Source organism: Odocoileus virginianus, chromosome 4 (assembly GCF_023699985.2).
Source record: "Odocoileus virginianus isolate 20LAN1187 ecotype Illinois chromosome 4, Ovbor_1.2, whole genome shotgun sequence".
Classification (NCBI taxonomy): domain Eukaryota; kingdom Metazoa; phylum Chordata; class Mammalia; order Artiodactyla; family Cervidae; genus Odocoileus; species Odocoileus virginianus.
This window is the reverse complement of record NC_069677.1, coordinates 58,191,952-58,207,043: the sequence shown is the minus strand read 5'-3', so window position 1 is coordinate 58,207,043 and position 15,092 is coordinate 58,191,952. Positions and strand designations below refer to the sequence as shown.

General features: G+C 39.4%; 1 protein-coding gene across 1 annotated transcript in view; it reads left to right on the top strand.

Moving 5' to 3' along the window:
• Nucleotides 1-15,092, top strand: part of CPA3 (carboxypeptidase A3) — a 36,348-nt gene that overhangs the window by 6,410 nt on the left and 14,846 nt on the right. The window contains exons 4-8 of the mRNA XM_020911688.2: nucleotides 891-1,015; nucleotides 10,166-10,268; nucleotides 10,378-10,479; nucleotides 11,883-11,984; nucleotides 13,918-14,028. Coding sequence (XP_020767347.2) covers nucleotides 891-1,015; nucleotides 10,166-10,268; nucleotides 10,378-10,479; nucleotides 11,883-11,984; nucleotides 13,918-14,028 — 543 coding nt within the window. The remainder of the gene's footprint in view (nucleotides 1-890; nucleotides 1,016-10,165; nucleotides 10,269-10,377; nucleotides 10,480-11,882; nucleotides 11,985-13,917; nucleotides 14,029-15,092) is intronic.

Here is a 15,092-nt window from a genome sequence, read left to right as displayed (position 1 = left end):
TGGCACGATGGGTGGAAAGTGAGCATTTTCTCCACATTCCCGAGGTTGGGAAATGATACTTCATTTGGTTTCATGATTGAGTATGATTTTCAAGAATAAGAACTGGGAACTTCTCAAATTATTTTAATTTGAATTCTATCTTTACAGTCCCGTTCACCAAATTTCTGAGCAGAAGATAAAGAGAAGGGAACCAGCAGTTGCTAAATACGGCATGGCCCAGATGTCATGGCTGTTTCATAACCTCCGTAACACTCCCAATGGAGGGCTGTTAGCCCCACTTCTTAGGAGGAAGACTGAAATGCAAAGAGTTTTAGTAATCAGCCCAAGGACATACTGCTGGGAAAATGACAGGGCTAGAGAATATGTCTTCACTGGACAGTCTTTCCAGGAATTCCAGAGTTTACAGGGACATCTGGTTCTGAGGGAGGCCTGACCCAAGAGCAGGCGCAGGGGAGGGAGAAGCCACATAAGAATACATATTCCCAACCAGAGGCAGATGCTGTGGCTAAATCAGTTGTGAAACAACTCCAACTGGTGGTAGAAGAAAACAGATTAGCCAAAAGCTGATCATTCTTTTTGCATTTGAATATATAATGTCCAAAAAAATATGATCTATTTTTTCCCCACTGCCTAATATTCAACAGTTTTTAAATATATTTGCAAAAATCTTATAGGTTTATTAAGAGTTTTTTTTCCCCATTGCCTAATATTCAACAGTTTTTAAATATATTTGCAAAAATCTCATAGGTTTATTAAGAGAAGAGTTCATACTTCAGACATGTTGAACCCCAAATTCCTTTCATTGCATATGACACATGGTCATTTATTAATAAATATGTGTTGCATGAGCAAATAAACAACTGTGACTAACACTGAACTCATCTGCGCAGCTTGACTTCTGGTATCCAGACGCCACCCACCAGGTCGCTGCCGACATGACGGTGGATTTCCGAATCAGTGCAAAGGAATCCCAGCTGGTTGAGTCTGCGCTGGATCAAAATCAAATGCACTATGAGTAAGTCCTAGGAAAATATTCAAATGTGTTAGATACTCAAAGTCTGAGGAGTCTTGAAATTGAAAGGAGAGTATAATTTTATATTGGGCCCCTCAAAATGAAAGCTCTATCTAAGAAATAACACAGTTGCCTCCAAACAGAGTATGGAGGCCTGCTTATAAAAAGGATGAGCTCAACCTTGGCACTCAAGTTCTATCTTATGTTTATTATGATCTGCAAGAATGACAGTTATGGTATCTGCCATCCCTAAAACTCAGCCCCTGGTAAGGACAAAGAGCACGTGAGCAGGCATGGAAGGTCTGGGCACACTCGTTACTCCTGACAGGTGATCAGCCCGGAACTCAGCGCTGCTGCTGACTACCAGCATTGCATTCTTTTTGCATGATTTAAGCTTTTTATTTTATACTGGAGGGTAGCCAAGTAACAATGTTGTGATAGTTTCAGGTGCACAACCATATACATACGTGCATCCACCCCCCTCAAATCCCCCTCCTACCCAGGCTGCCACCTGACACTGGGCAGAGTTCCTTGTGCCCGCACCAGATTCTGGTATTCGAATTCTCCTGATACATAAAAGGAGACCCAAAGTGCAACGTTTATCTTTGAGTCAGAAGTGTGGGGGTGTAAAATATATAATAAATAATTCTTTATGAAAGAAATTCTTCCTCAGAGAAAGCAAAACAACACAGTAAAATAAGGCTTAAATCTAAGAGGAGAGAATTCTCAAATGGCCTAAGATGCAGAAATGAGTCGTCGTGGTCCCATAGAGAAATAAGAGGAAATGAGAAATTACCGAGCACTAGCCATGGGCCATGCACACACAGTCCGGGCCCTCGGGCAACAAATAAGAAGGGAGCTCAAAGATGAATATCGCACATCAACATATACTAGGGAAAACAAAGTGTGATTTTATACTTTAAAATATTTAGCAGTGTGATGTGCTGAGGGGTCCTGTCTGAACTTCCCCACCCTTGTCTTCCCAGCAGCCCCTTTACAGAGACCCCATCACTCAAGATCGCTACGCATCAGTTCTTTCTTTTTGATTTAATAGTTCCTGCTTCTGCTACCTAACTCGGTGCTGTTAACTCAAAAAACCTTCTACTTCTGGCTCAAAGATCCTACAGTGTCATATTAGAGAGCGGGATATATTGCTTCTCATCATGACTTGATTATGTTTATTAAACTGCTATAATATCTCTAACAAATTTAAATACTATTGAAGGAAATACATAGACAAGTAAACAAAAAACATTCTTGCCTATGGCTTAGAGTCACAGGTTATTATGCGTGATTACTGCTGGTCACTATCTTTGTTTTTGCCATTGTTTCAAGAAGGCTGTGAAACAAATGTGTAAGTTCATATATGGTGAGAACACATTCAAAAGTAATCTATTCTTGTTGTTTAATCACTGCCATATCTGACTCTTTTGCAACTCCATGGACTATAGCTTGCCAGGCTCCACTGTCCATGGGATTTTTCAGGCAAGAATACTGAAGTGGAGTTGCCATTTCCTTTTCCAGGGGATCTTTTGGACCCAGGGACTGAACCCATGTCTCCTTCATTGGCAGGCAGATTCTTTCCCACTGAACCACCAGGGAAGTTAATATATGGGAAGAACATATTCAAAATTATGAATCTAAACATTTTTAATTAATACATTGATAGGTTTTTCTATAATTTTATAAACTGTACCATTAAAATCAGAAGCAGACACTTTATAAACATACCTGTAAGATCACAGAAATTAGTAGGACATTATGGACTCTGGGCTTATGCTGAGGTTGATATGCTATCTTGAATATTTCTAAAAGAAATCACCCCTCCACGCTATATACTTCCTGGTGACCATCTCTTGAATCACTTGATAGCCAGACTTCTAAAACATGTGACTTGATTTATACAATCTTCACTCTACTTCATTAATACAAACCTGACCCAGATTCCTTATGATCAACTAATTCTCACAAAGTGTCTAGCCCAAGCTAAAATAAATTTTAGCTAACTTTTTATAATTTGATTCAAACAGCAGGTTAAAAATAAAGTAGTGCATTTTCCTCAATACCCTGATACTGTAGACAAGACGCTGACGGCTTGACAGTGAGCGTAGCTAGTGGAATAGATCACGGTGACGGGAGACTCCAAGGCAGGAGGCTGCCAGCCGTCCATTTCATCAGCCCTGATTCCTCTCTGGCCTTCTCCAAGCTCGGAACAAGTCTGACTCAAACAGAGGTCTAAACCCAGATCCTCACAAATAGTGTGCTTTTCATTTTGTCTTATGCCAAGTACTTTCTTTCTATTTATATCAAGAAGCAAAGTGTTGAACTACCTATAAAAATTAGTTTTATCTAATTAGGACATGATTTCTAGAAATTGGTCCAAATTAGCCACAGTTGTGGGAAAGCCACATAATTAGATAGTTACCTTCCTCGGAAATACAAATATGTAAAGTGATCTGTGCAGACAAGAACTATTTAAAATCTTGTCTCCAAGCACTAATTATATAGATAATTTTATTTGCATATTAATTACATATGTTAGTTGGTGTCAGTCAGTAACAGAAGTGGGTTCGAAGCACAGAAACATCTGGTTGGACCAGACACCAGTTTGAATAAAACCACATTAAGAGGCTGGTTTGACACAATGATTTACTTAGACACCCTTCATTAGACAGTGCATATAAACCACTATTTAGTTTAAAGCATCTGTGTGATATTTTTTTTAATTTCCAGAAAATTAAATTACCAAGACAGATTTTACTTTAAAGTAGCATGTTTGCTCCCTTTCCCACAGAAAAAGAGCAACAGGATAGCTAGAGACTATCACCAGTGGCACACACATCATCAGGGGCGCCGTTTCCCTCCTACTGGATAAAAATTAGTGCCTTAAAGTTTATCACCTAACATAGAAATATGCCTCAAATGCTGGGGGAAATCCATGTCCATAAGTGCCGAGCAGGATACAAGGTAATTCAATTAGGGAGCTCTGGGAGAGGATTGAGATCCTGCAGAAACCTGGAGTCACGCTTTTGGAGTAGACCCGACCCTGCAGGAATGTGGGTGTCAGGGAGAGGGAGTCCAAATCAATTTATCAGGCCACATAACATGCCTCTGCCTCCCAAAGACATCCTTCCCCACCGCACTTACACACACACACACACTCACTCCAAAACTCACGCACACACACACACTCACTCACTCACTCCAAAACTCACTGGCCCACAGTTCTCCATTCCTTCTTTTTTTTAAACTGAAGTACATTTGAGTACAATGTTAGTTTCAGGTGTATAGTATAGCGTTTCCATATTTTCATAGATTATACTCCTTTAAAATTTATACCAATGGCTGATTCATGTTGTCGGTTCACAGAAAATAAAATTCTGTAAAGCAATGATACTTCAACTAAAAAATAAATTAATTTTTAAAAACTTATTACAAAATAATGGTTATAATTCCCCGTTTTATACAGTATATTCTGACCTATTCTTATAAAAGTAGTTTGTATCTCTTAATCCCATACCCCTATCTTTTCCCTCTCCCCACTACTTTGCTTTCTAAATCTGTGAATCTCTTTCTATTTTGTGATGTACACGTTCATTTGTTTTATTTTTTAGATTCCATAAATAAGTGATATCATACAGCATTTGTCTTTTTCTGGTTGACTTATTTCATGAAGTATATTATTATCTAGGCCCATCTGCATTGCTGCAAAGGATAATCTCATTCTTTTTAAGGCTGAGTAATACTCCAACGTATATGTATATCACATCTTCTTTACCCATTTGTCTATTGATGAACACTTGGTTTGCTTCTATATCCTGGGTGTATCTCTTCAAATTAGTGGTTTTTTTCTGGATATACACCCAGGAGTGGAACTGCTGAATCACATGGTGGTTCTGTTTTCAGTTTTGGGGGAAGCTCCATACTGTTTTCCATAGTGTCTGTACCAATTTACACTGCTACCAGCAATGGGAATGGACTCTCTGGACTCTCTGTTATGCTCCATTGATCTCTGTGTCTTTTTTTGTACCAGTATTCTACTGCTCTGATGACCTAGCGTTGTAGTATAGTCTGAAGTCAGAGAGAGTGATATCTCCAGCTGACCAAATCCAACAATATATAAAAAGGGTCATACATTGCAATTAAATGGGATTTATTCCAGGGTGGCAAAGATGGTTCAATATCTGCAAATTACTCAATGTGATATACCACATTGACAAAAGGAAAGATAAAAAAAATCATTTGATCATCTCAATAGAGATGACTAGGTACCTGCGGTCACCTAATCTATGACAAAGGACACAAGAATATACAGTGGAGAAAAGACAGTTTCCTCAATAAGCAGTGCTACAAAAACTGATCTGCTACATGGGAAAGAATGAAATGAGAACATCCCCTAATACCATACACAAAAAGTAACTCAAAATGGATTAAAGACCTAAATGTAAGGCCAGACACTCTAAAACTTTTAGAGGAAAACAGAGAGAACACTCTTTGACATAAACTGCAGCAAAATCTTTTTTGACTCACTTCCTAAAGTAATGAAAATAGAAACAACAGTCAATAAATGAGATCTAAAACAACTTAAAAGCTTTTGCAAAGGAAACCATAAACAAAACAAGAAGACAACCCTCAGAATGTGGTAAAATATTTACAAACAGAGCAACCAGCAAGGAATTAATATTCAAAATATACACAGTGAGTTCAGGCAGCTCAGTATCAAAAAAGCAAATAACCCAGTCCAAAAAATGGGCAGAAGATCTAAACAGACATCACCAAAGAAGACATAGTTAGTTAGTTCAGTCGCTCAGCCATGCCCGACCGTGACCCAATGAATCGCAGCACGCCAGGCCTCCCTGTCCATCACTGACTCCCGGAGTTCACTCAAACTCATGCCCATTGAGTCGGTGATGCCATCCAGCTATCTCATCCTCTGTCATCCCCTTCTCCTCCTGCCCTTAATCCCTCCCAGCATCAGGGTCTTTTCCATGAGTCAACTCTTCGCCTGAGGTGGCCCAAGTGTTGGAGTTTCAGCTTCAGCATCATTCCCTCCAATGAACACCCAGGAATCATCTCCTTCAGGATGGACTCGTTGGATCTCCTTGCAGTCTAAGGGACTCTCAAGGATCTTCTCCAACACCACAGTTCAAAAGCATCAATTTTTCAGTGCTCAGCTTTCTTCACAGTCCAACTCTCACATCCATACATGACCACTGGAAAAACCATAGCCTTGACCAGACGGACCTTTGTTGGCAAAGTAATGTCTCTGCTTTTTAATATGCTGTCTAGGTTGGTCATAACTTTCCTTCCAAGGAGTAAGTGTCTTTTAATTTCATGGCTGCAGTCACCATCTGCAGTGATTTTGGAGCCCAAAATAATAAAGTCTGACACTGTTTCCACTGTCTCCCCATCTATTTGTCATGAAGTGATGGGACGAGATGCCATGATCTTAGTTTTCTGAATGTTGAGCTTTAAGCCAACTTTTTCACTTTCTTCTTTCACTTTCATCAAGAGGCTTTTTAGTTCCTCTTCACTTTCTGCCACAAGGGTGGTGTCATCTGCATATCTGAGGTTATTGATATTTCTCCCAGCAATCTTGATTCCAGCTTGTTCTTCTTCCAGCCCAGCATTTCTCATGATGTATTCTGCATATAAGTTAAATAAGCAGGGTGACAATATACAGCCTTGGTGTACTCCTTTTCCTATTTGGAACCAGTCTATTGTTCCATGTCCAGTTCTAACTGTTGCCTCCTGACCTGCATACAGGTTTCTCAAGAGGCAGGTCAGGTGGCCTGGTATTCCCATCTCTTTCAATTTTCCACAGTTTATTGTGATCCACACAGCCGAAGGCTTTGGTGTAGTCAATAAAGCAGAAATAGATGTTTTTCTGGAACTCTCTTGCTTTTTCGATGATCCAGCGGATGTTGGCAATTTGATCTCTGGTTCCTCTGCCTTTTCTAAAACCAGCTTGAACATCTGGAAGTTCACGGTTTACGTATTGCTGAAGCCTGGCTTGGAGAATTTTGAGCATTACTTTACTAGCATGTGAGATGAGTGCAATTGTACGGTAGTTTGAACATTCTTTGGGATTGCCTTTCTTAGGGACTGGAATGAAAACTGACCTTTTCCAGTCTTGTGGCCACTGCTGAGTTTTCCAAATGTGCTGACATATTAAGTGCAGCACTTTCACAGCATCATCTTTTAGGACTTGAAATGGCTCAGTTGGAATTCCATCACCTCCACTAGCTTTGTTCATAGTGATGCTTTCTAAGGCCCACTTGACTTTACATTCCAGGATGTCTGGCTCTAGGTGAGTGATCACACCATTGTGATTATCTGGGTCATGAAGATCTTTTTTGTACAGTTCTGTGTATTCTTGCCACCTCTTCTTAATATCTTCTTCTTCTATTAGGTCCATACCATTTCTGTCCTTTATCGAACCCATCTTTGCATGAAATGTTCCCTTGGTATCTCTAATTTTCTTGAAGAGATATCTAGTTTTTCCCATTCTGTTGTTTTCCTCTATTTCTTTGCATTGATTGCTGAGGAAGGCTTTCTTATCTCTCCTTGCTATTCTGTGGAACTCTGCATTCAGATGGGAATATCTTTCCTTTTCTCCTTTGCTTTTCACTTCTCTTCTTTTCACAGCTATTTGTGAAGTCTCTTGATGAAAGTGAAAGAAGAGAGTGAAAAATTTGGCTTAAAGCTCAACATTCAGAAAACTAAGATCATAGCATCTGGTCCTTATCACTTCATGGCAAATAGATGGGGAAACAGGGGAAACAGTGTCAGACTTTATTTTTGTGGGCTCCAAAATCACTGCAGATGGTGACTGCAGCCATGAAATTAAAAGATGCTTACTCTTTGGAAGGAAAGTTATGACCAACCTAGATAGCATATTAAAAAGCAGAGACATTACTTTGCCAACAAAGTCTGTCTAGTCAAAGCTATGGTTTTTCCAGTGGTCATGTATGGATGTGAGAGTTGGACTGTGAAGAAAGCTGAGGGCAGAAAAATTGATGCTTTTGAACTGTGGTGTTGGAGAAGATTCTTGAGAGTCCCTTGGACTGCAAGGAGATCCAACCAGTCCATCCTAAAGGAGATCGGTCCTAGGTGTTCATTGGAAGGACTGATGCTGAAGCTGAAACTCCAGTACTTTGGCCACCTCATGCAAAGAGTTGACTCATTGGAAAAGGCCCTGATTCTGGGAGAGATTGGGGGCAGGAAGAGAAGGGGACGACCAAGGATGAGATGGCTGGATGGCATCACCGACTCGATGGACATGAGTTTGAGTGAACTCCGGGAGTCAATGATGGACAGGGAGGCCTGGCGTGCTGTGATTCATGGGGTCGCAAATAGTTGGACACAACTGAGCGACTGAACTGAACTGAACTGAAACTTAACCATGGTGGTGAAAGACCTATTCTCTGAAAACTATAAAATACTAATAAAGGAAACTGAAGATGATACAGATCCCATGTCCTTGGATTGGAAGAACTAATATTATTAAGATGCCCATACTACTCAGAGCAATCTACAGATTTAATGCAATCCCTATCAAAATACCCAGGACATTTTTCACAGTACTAGAACAAATAATCCTAAAATTTTTATGCACCCACACACACAAAAAAAAACCATATACACACATACACACACACAAATTGTCAAAGCAATGTCCATTCCTACTAAAAGCAGCAGATGGAAGGAGCCTTGAATTTGTTAAAATAAGATTCATTTTGCCTCTTCTCTGAACTAACCTGCTCCCTGATCTTGAGACTCAGGCTTTCTGGAGAGCTGGTCAGCTGAGCAAACTTCGTACAAGCCTCGGTAGACTAAGAAGAGTTTAGATCTGACAGCAATACCCAGGGCTTTCCCCCCTTATGATGGATAACTGTCATATAACGGTTCACAGCCAGAGTGCTGAAGTCAGACATCTCTAGGCTCAAATTTCAACTTCTGTATTTTAGTTATATCAATGTTGGAAATCTACCTAACATCTATGAAAATGGAAGCTATAATGGTACCAAATTAATAGTGTTGATGTAAAGATTAAATGATAAAATGTAAATATCATGCTGAACAGAATGTCTGGTGCATAAGAAAGACTCAATAAACGTTGGCCATTTACCTCATTAAATCCTCAGGGGTGATTATTTATCCTTTCACCTATATTTAGGAATATTTTTAACAAATTAAGGAAATCTTGGAGCACTAAAATAATATTTAAGAGAAAGTATTTTGGTTTCTTCTACTTAAACCTAGCTGCTGGTTAGTGGAAGGCCTCAGGAAAATAACATCTGGACATGGATCTTAATTTCCAGCCTTAGGCTTAATTTCTAGTTCCCATCAGCAGCAATCTGGCACCATTCTGAAGTCCTCATGCAGCTGCATATGTGGGAAGGTCGTATTTCAGCTCACACGATTTTCTTTTGCCGCTGTTATCACAAGAACCAAATTGATATGTGTAAGTCTAAAAATATTCTTAGATACGAGCTTCCTGTGACTAATTAATACTGCCATATGTTACCAATCAACCTCTGAGACCATAGAAATCTCTCTTTTGCCTGGTTCCTCTGCTTTTAATGCAGGTGGAGCAAAAGCCACAAGCCCTCTTTAGAGTTTAAGACAATTAAATATGGCTGCAGGGACAACCCAAAATATAATCTCCAAACTTCTCAGACTTCATGTGAGTTTTAGTGCACAACAGGCACCCCTTGATTCCAAATCTGTTGTCAAATTTTTCTTTCTCAAAAATCCCAGATTCATCCTAAGTCAAAAGCCAAGCATACAGTGAGTTAACTATAATATGCATAATAAAGTGCTTGTCAGTGACGTTAATGAGAACCAATATTCATGAGCAGTACATGGTCTCATGTCCTAAATAAACTCTAATTAGGAGTATACCTCACTTCTGTTCTTCCTCTAAACTCAGATCAGTCCATCAGCAAGAAAAGCACAGCTCTAGATAAATGGGGAGATAGGAAGCCAGACACACGACGTATCTAAAAGGCACGGTTGGAGAATCATGAAGAGACACGATAAACTTGATCAAAGACAGAGATGAAGGAAGAGGAAATTTCTGCAAATGAAAGATAACTGTTTTTCTTTCCCCCGTTAAGTGTGTATTTTATCATTTCCCCTGTCAAACAGAATCTTGATTCACGTTGTACAAGAAGAGGTTGAAAAACAGTTTGATGTTAAAGAAGATAACCCAGGCAGGCACAGCTATGCAAAATATAATAACTGGAACAAGGTATCATATAAAATGCCTGTACTTCCAAATAGAAAAATGTTACCCTCAACATTTGTTGGCACTTAGTTATCTATTATTCTAATCTCTCAAAATTGGTTTTGTTCCTAAGATTGTTGCTTGGACTGAAAAAATGGTGCGCAAGCATCCTAAAATGGTCTCTCGCATCAAAATTGGAACTACTGTTGAAGATAATCCACTATATGTTCTCAAGGTAAAAGTGATTTAAGAATTGCTGATTCTATTGTCCAAAAATATGAATTTAAGAGTTACTCTGTGATACAGCTAGCCAGTTTTTATGTATTTATTGCTCATTTTCGGCTGTGCTGGGCCTTCATTGCTGCTCGGGCTGTTTCTCCAGCTGGGGTGAGCAGGGGCTGTGGCAGGCTTTTCACTGCGGTGGCTTCCCTTGCTGCGGAGCGCAGGCTCCAGGGCACGCGGGCTCCCGTGTCTGGGGGCTCAGGAGCACATGCTCAGTAGGTGAGGCACAGAGGCTTACTTGCCCCTTGGCACGCGGGATCTCCCCAGACCAGGGATCGAACCCGTGTCTCCTGCCCTGGCAGGCAGATTCTTATCTACTGTGCCACCAGGGAAGGCCCTAGCTAATTTTTAGACAATGAAAAGCCTTATTTCTTTGAAGAACATGTAAGCTTCAGACAACCATTCAAGAACAGAAGTGACAGATGGTTTTAGGCGGGACCAAGAAAGTCTACAAATAAACCACTTGACGGACACCGTGAACAAAACCAGACAAGCTTCTTATCCTGTATCTTTATTACAAGAGCATCCGATGTCCCTGGTGCATAAAACAGCTTTTCATCCATTAAAATCCAGGGGAATGCACGCCTAAATGTCAAGAAGAAAAGAAATTTAAGAATCGCATAATTGTGGGAGTCCAGTACAGCAAGTGAGGGGTTTTAACTGGGTTGATAGGGATTCCGCCCATGACTGAGTTGACAACTGCCATTCAGCTGCTGCTGGATTTCTGCACATCCGAAGACACTGCTCCCTAAAGCATCCTCTCAATAACTGAGAAGCCCTTCCCTACTCTGAATTCCTATCCATTCGTGCTCTCCAACCACTCAAAACAAATATAAGTTCTCCAAATGACAGCCCTTCAAATATCCAGCCCTATTCCTCCTCCCCACGGCATCACAACTACGGAGTCTTTCCCACTTATTGTTTATGAAGTAAGAAAAGCGAAAGAAAATGGCAGAAACAGAAGCAACTCTATAATCTATCTCTCAGACCAAAGGATGTCAGCAATCCAACAAGAAAAACAGTAGATTTTGATTTTTTAATTAATTTATTTAATTGGAGGCTACTTTACAGTATTGTGGTGGGTTTTGCCATCCAGCGACATGATTTTTTAAAACTCTAAAAGCCACCCTGACATGAAGGAAAATTTTTGAAAAATATACTGTGAAATAGATGATGAATTACGTGTTTTAAAGATACATACCATGGTCCCCCCTGATTAAAATAATCACACACACAGCGACTCACGCAACAGGAGAGAGGTGAAATAATCGCTTTGAGACATGAATGAGTTCTTAGCAACAAGGGATCAGTGTGTGAGTTCATGTAAAATAACACCTCAGATTTATTTTTTAAAAGGTTGGGGGGAAGGATGAAAGAAGAAAGGCTATTTTCACGGACTGCGGTGTTCACGCACGAGAATGGATCGCCCCAGCCTTCTGCCAGTGGTTTGTCTATCAGGTAAGTCCGTTGGAACATTCACGCGATTCTTTGACTATCAGGTCTCCAGTGCCTCACTGGATGGTAACACCCCTTCGCAAATGGGTGCAGCTCCACGGAACTAGAAGAGCCCACATTTGGTGCTATCAGGTGAAAAACACTGGATTTTATTCATCACTGAGGTTTTTTATAAAATTGCCACCTTCCTTCAAACTTCTTGAAATCCAGATTATGGCTTATAAAATTTAAAAAAAAAATTGGCTACAATATGGTTTTTCCTATAGTTAAGTACGGAAAATCTGAAACTATCTTTATACTCAAAATCTACAAACTTGGCCTTACTTTGGTGAATTCAAAGCATAGAACAATAGCTCCCACTTAGATATTTAATTGGCTACACACACTTTTGGAAGTTTCATACTTAAATTTCCTTTTCAACTGAAAAAATAACTCACTTTTTAAAAAGTAAATCCAGTTTATGGGCTTCCCAGGTGGCACAGCGATTAAGAATCCACCTGCCAAGCAGGAGATGCAGGTTTGATCCCTGGGTCGGAAAGATTCCCCTGGAGAAGGAAATGGCAACCCACTCCAGTATTCTTGCCTGAAGAATCCCATGGACAGAGGATCCTGGCAGGTTACAGTCCGTGGGATAGCAAAAGAATTGGATACAATCTCATGACTAAACAACAACAAATCCTGTTTATAAGTCTTTTGTTCCTCTCACTCTATTTCTATTGTATTCCGATTCCCACAATCTTTTAACTCTCTCTTTTCTGCCAACTTTTGCATATAACATGCTACTGGAATACAACATCACAACCACTTTCAGGGCGAGTTTATTTCCACTAGGAATGAATCTGAAAATCGAACTGATTTATCCCTGCAGTTGTTTTAGTTCTTCAGCTGAGGGCCGAGAGCTCTGCTTACTTAAGCCATAAAGGAACACACGAGACAGGCCTATAAGGAACATCTTTTCTTGGGACTTCCCTGAGGTCTAGTGGCTAAGAGTCCAGCTCCCAATGCAGGAGGCCCAGGTGCAAATCCTGCTCAGGGAACTAGATCCCACTTACCACAACTAAAGATCCCACTTGCTGCAATTAAAACCTGACACAAATAAACAAACTTACTTATTAATGAAAAGAAACAGCTTGGCTCTAGTGCAGATAAACGTGCAAGAGATTGTCCAAGAATAATGAGAGATTTTAGTTAGTCAAAAAAGGCCAGATAATCAGAGAAATTTCCATCTGACGTGAGAAAAGTTGACTGGTCAATCTAAATATTCTAATTGTTTTATTAATAGTGTTTTTTTTCTTTAATCCTACTTATAATTAATTCGTGAATCCTCTCCAATATTTACACGCTCCTTTGCTTACACAGTTAATCTCTGTTTACCTAAAAATGTGAGGGTAAGAATCTACTTAAATTGTACTGCTAATTTTTCAATTGGCCTCCATTCTTTCTATGAAATGTATCCTGCATTCTACATTTGGAATGCTACTAATCTTGGTAATTAAATGATCCTTTAAAGAATATCCAGGCTTCCCTTGTGGCTCAGCTGGTAAAGAATCCGCCTGCAAAATGGGAGGCCTGGGTTCTATCCTTGGGTTGGGAAGATCCCCTGGAGATGTGAATGTCTACCCACTCCAGTATTCTGGCCTGGAGAATTCCATGGACTGTATATAGTCCATGGGGTCACAAAGAGTTGGACATGACTGAGCGACTTTCACTTTAAAGAATATTAAGTCAAATTAATTTCACTAGTCTGAATAAGTGTAATTTCTTCTGTCATCTATATGGATCATTTATCTTTATGCAGTTTAGGTGAAATATGTTTGAAATAATGCGACCTTGGGCAAATGACTTAAGGAGTTGTCATCATTACAGTTATAACCACAGTTCTCCATATGGTAACTAAACTTTATATCAATAGCTTAATTTTTTCCTACTCCTACAGGCAACCAAAACTTATGGTAAAAACAAGATTATGACTAAACTCCTGGACCGGATGAATTTTTATGTTCTTCCTGTATTCAATGTTGATGGATATATTTGGTCATGGACACAGGTACTGATCTGTAATCTCCTGTTTGAAATTAGATAATGTATTATTTACTGACTTTCATGCACATTGGGGCTTCCTAGGTAGCACTAGTCATAAAGAATCCATCTCTTAATGCAGAAGACAGGGTCGATGCAGGTTCGATCCCTGGGTTGGGAAGATTCCCTAGAGAAGGGCATGGCAACCCACTCCAGTGTTCTTGCCTGCAGAACCCCATGGAGGAGGAGTCTGCAGAGGCAGGCTACAGTTCACAGGGTCCCAAAGAGAGGGACGTGGCTGAAGTGACTTAGCACGCACGCACGCTGACTGTTAGGCATTAAGTTTAAGGCTTAGCTAACCAATTAATTCTGATTCAAAAAGTCAGTTTAGACTAAAGACAGCATGATTTCCTGGTTACACAGGAGTCCTTGAAATAATATGAAATTTCTGCTCCTGAAGCTAATAATGGAGGAAAATGAAATAAAGCAGTAATTATAAAGGAAATGTATGTTACACAATATGGTGAAAGTATTTATAGCTAAGAATAAAAGTCACCTAGAGACATTATGAACATACTGACTTCAAAACCAAAGTCACTGTATTCAATCAATTTGGGACAGAATCTGAGGTGAAATAATTATATCAAAAAATCAATAAAAGAGTGACACAGGTATCTGTCTTTTATAAGAATTCTTTATGCTGTTGCTAAGATTAATTTTGAGATTTCAGACTCATACTATCAAAAAGGTTCTTTTCTAAAAATTATGCTCCAACAATCACAATTTGACCTACATTATATATGAATCTATAAATGGTAAAAGGTGTAATGAAGTTAAAATTCAAACTACAGATAATTTCAGAACATCAGGGATTACTTTTTAATACTCAGAACTAAACAACAGTTTTTAAAACTGTATTTTTTATCAAGGTCTTATAATATTAATATAAAAACAATGTTTCTGAAAATATTACAAGTTATAAGAAAAATGTATATTTTCTTTAATGAGTCTCAGGTTAACTAGATAAATTTCAAATAAAGCTATAGACACCTGCAGACAGAATCTGAAATGATCAAACTAAAAAATGTAAAC